The sequence below is a fragment of the Cervus elaphus genome, chromosome 28 (genome assembly GCF_910594005.1).
Source record: "Cervus elaphus chromosome 28, mCerEla1.1, whole genome shotgun sequence".
Classification (NCBI taxonomy): domain Eukaryota; kingdom Metazoa; phylum Chordata; class Mammalia; order Artiodactyla; family Cervidae; genus Cervus; species Cervus elaphus.
The window spans coordinates 17,319,980-17,321,869 of NC_057842.1; the positions used below are offsets into that span (position 1 = coordinate 17,319,980).

Here is a 1,890-nt window from a genome sequence, read left to right on the forward strand (position 1 = left end):
CTGATGCAGGAGACATAAGAGACATGGGTTCAATCCCTGGGTCAGGAAGATCCCCTGGAGAAGGGCATGGTAACCACTCCAGTATCCTTACCTGGAGAATCCCACGGACAGAGGAGCCTGTCAGGCTACCCTCCATAGGGTTGCGCAGAGTGAGACATGACTGAAGTTACTTATCATGCACACACAACAGAATGGCTTGCAACAGTGAAAATGAATTAACTGTAACTACACACATCAACATGTTTGTCAACATAATGCAACACTAAGCAAAAAATGTGACAGGTGAATGCATATGAAATGACACCATTTATGTACATGACAAAATGAGTAAAATTAAATAATAGCAAACATAGTGACGTCTGCTTGGGTCTGCTGGAAGTTTGGGGTACGTGGGCTGGATATTGAGGGTGTAGTCATGTTGGTGTCAGTGCTGTTGGTCACCTCTCAGTTCTTAGAGGAGTCCTTGGGTTCCCTTCCTCCCTGTCTCAAGTGGTGGATGCATATCTCCATATATACTACTGACCAGGATGCTGCAGTTTGGTTATTGTGTCCTCATGGGGACGTTCCCCTTCAGTTCTTTCCTTTTGGGCTTCATCTCTTGTGTGGGGACCTTCATTTTAGAGGCTAATCTGAGAATACAGATCAATCCACAGAGCAAAATGAATTTCCTAGGTATCTCGCTGGAGGGAGGCTTTGCTGATTTTCTCTTTGCCAGCAACATTCTGCACCTCGTCATGAATTTCATTGCCTATATCATTCCCATTTACTTAATGGAGGAGTAGGAGACCAGAAGAATGTTCACTTTTTGATTTCCCCTGGATAAGAGCTCTTGAGGTTGCAGTTTGTTGGACACATGGATTTCCTTCAGATTTACACTTACTACCAACTCAGATTTGGGACGCGGTGGATAGCCCTGAGAAGTTCCGCAGCTTCCCTGTCAGAACAGCTTTGTAGTGAGCATTTATTAGCACAGTCTCTGCCTTCCATGAAGTATAACCTTTTGTGCCTTCCAAGTTGAAAAACTCCCTGTCACTTGTAAGGGCTTCCCTCATAGCTCAGTTGGTAAAGAATCCACCTGCACTGCAGGAGACGTGGCTTCGATTCCGGGATCTGGAAGATCCCCTGGAGAAGGGATAAGCTACCCACTCCAGTATTCTTGGACTTCCCTGGTGATAAAGAATCCACCTGCAATGCGGGAGCCCTGGGTTGATCCCTGGGTTGGAAAGATCCGCTGGAGAGGGGATAGGCTACCCACTCTAGTATTCTTGGGCTTCCCTTGTGGCTCAGCTGGTAAAGAATACACCCACAATGCAGGAGACCTGGTTTCGATCTCTGGGTTAGGAAGATCCCCTGGAGAAGGGAAAGGCTACCCACTCCAGTATTCTGGCCTGGAGAATTCCAGGGACTATACAGTCACTCCTAAAAATAAGCAAAGATTAAAAAAAGAAAATTAAATAAAAAGTAAAAAAGAAAAACCCCAAACCCAAAACAATAATAGGTATGTGTGTATCATGAATGGTAAAATTTTTTAAAAGGGAAGGAAAGAAAAAATTGGGATAGTAGTTTACCAGTGATGGAGAGAAAGGGATCCCATTGTAGAAGGAATTGGAGACTTTACTACACTGGTGATATTCTATTTCAAGCATTGTGGGTGAGGTACATGGGTGCTTATTTTTTCTAATATTATTGTTTAAAATGAATATAAATACGTGTATGATTATGCATGGAATGTTGTTAGTGTGTTAGTCACTCATTCATGCCTGACTCTTTGTGACTCTGGGGACTGTCCATCCACTAGGCTCCTCTGTCCATGGAATTCTCCAGACAAGAATATTGGAGTGGATAACCATTCCCTTCTCCAGGGGATCTTCTCAACTCAGGGATCAAACC

At 44.0% G+C, this 1,890-nt stretch overlaps 1 protein-coding gene across 1 annotated transcript; it reads left to right on the forward strand.

Moving 5' to 3' along the window:
• Positions 1-415: 415 nt before the first annotated feature.
• Positions 416-782, forward strand: LOC122685240 (dolichyl-diphosphooligosaccharide--protein glycosyltransferase subunit DAD1-like). Its single transcript, XM_043889830.1, is given in 3 exon segments — positions 416-488; positions 491-505; positions 508-782. Coding segments are annotated over 3 exon segments (363 nt in total).
• The last annotated feature ends 1,108 nt before the right edge of the window (positions 783-1,890 follow it).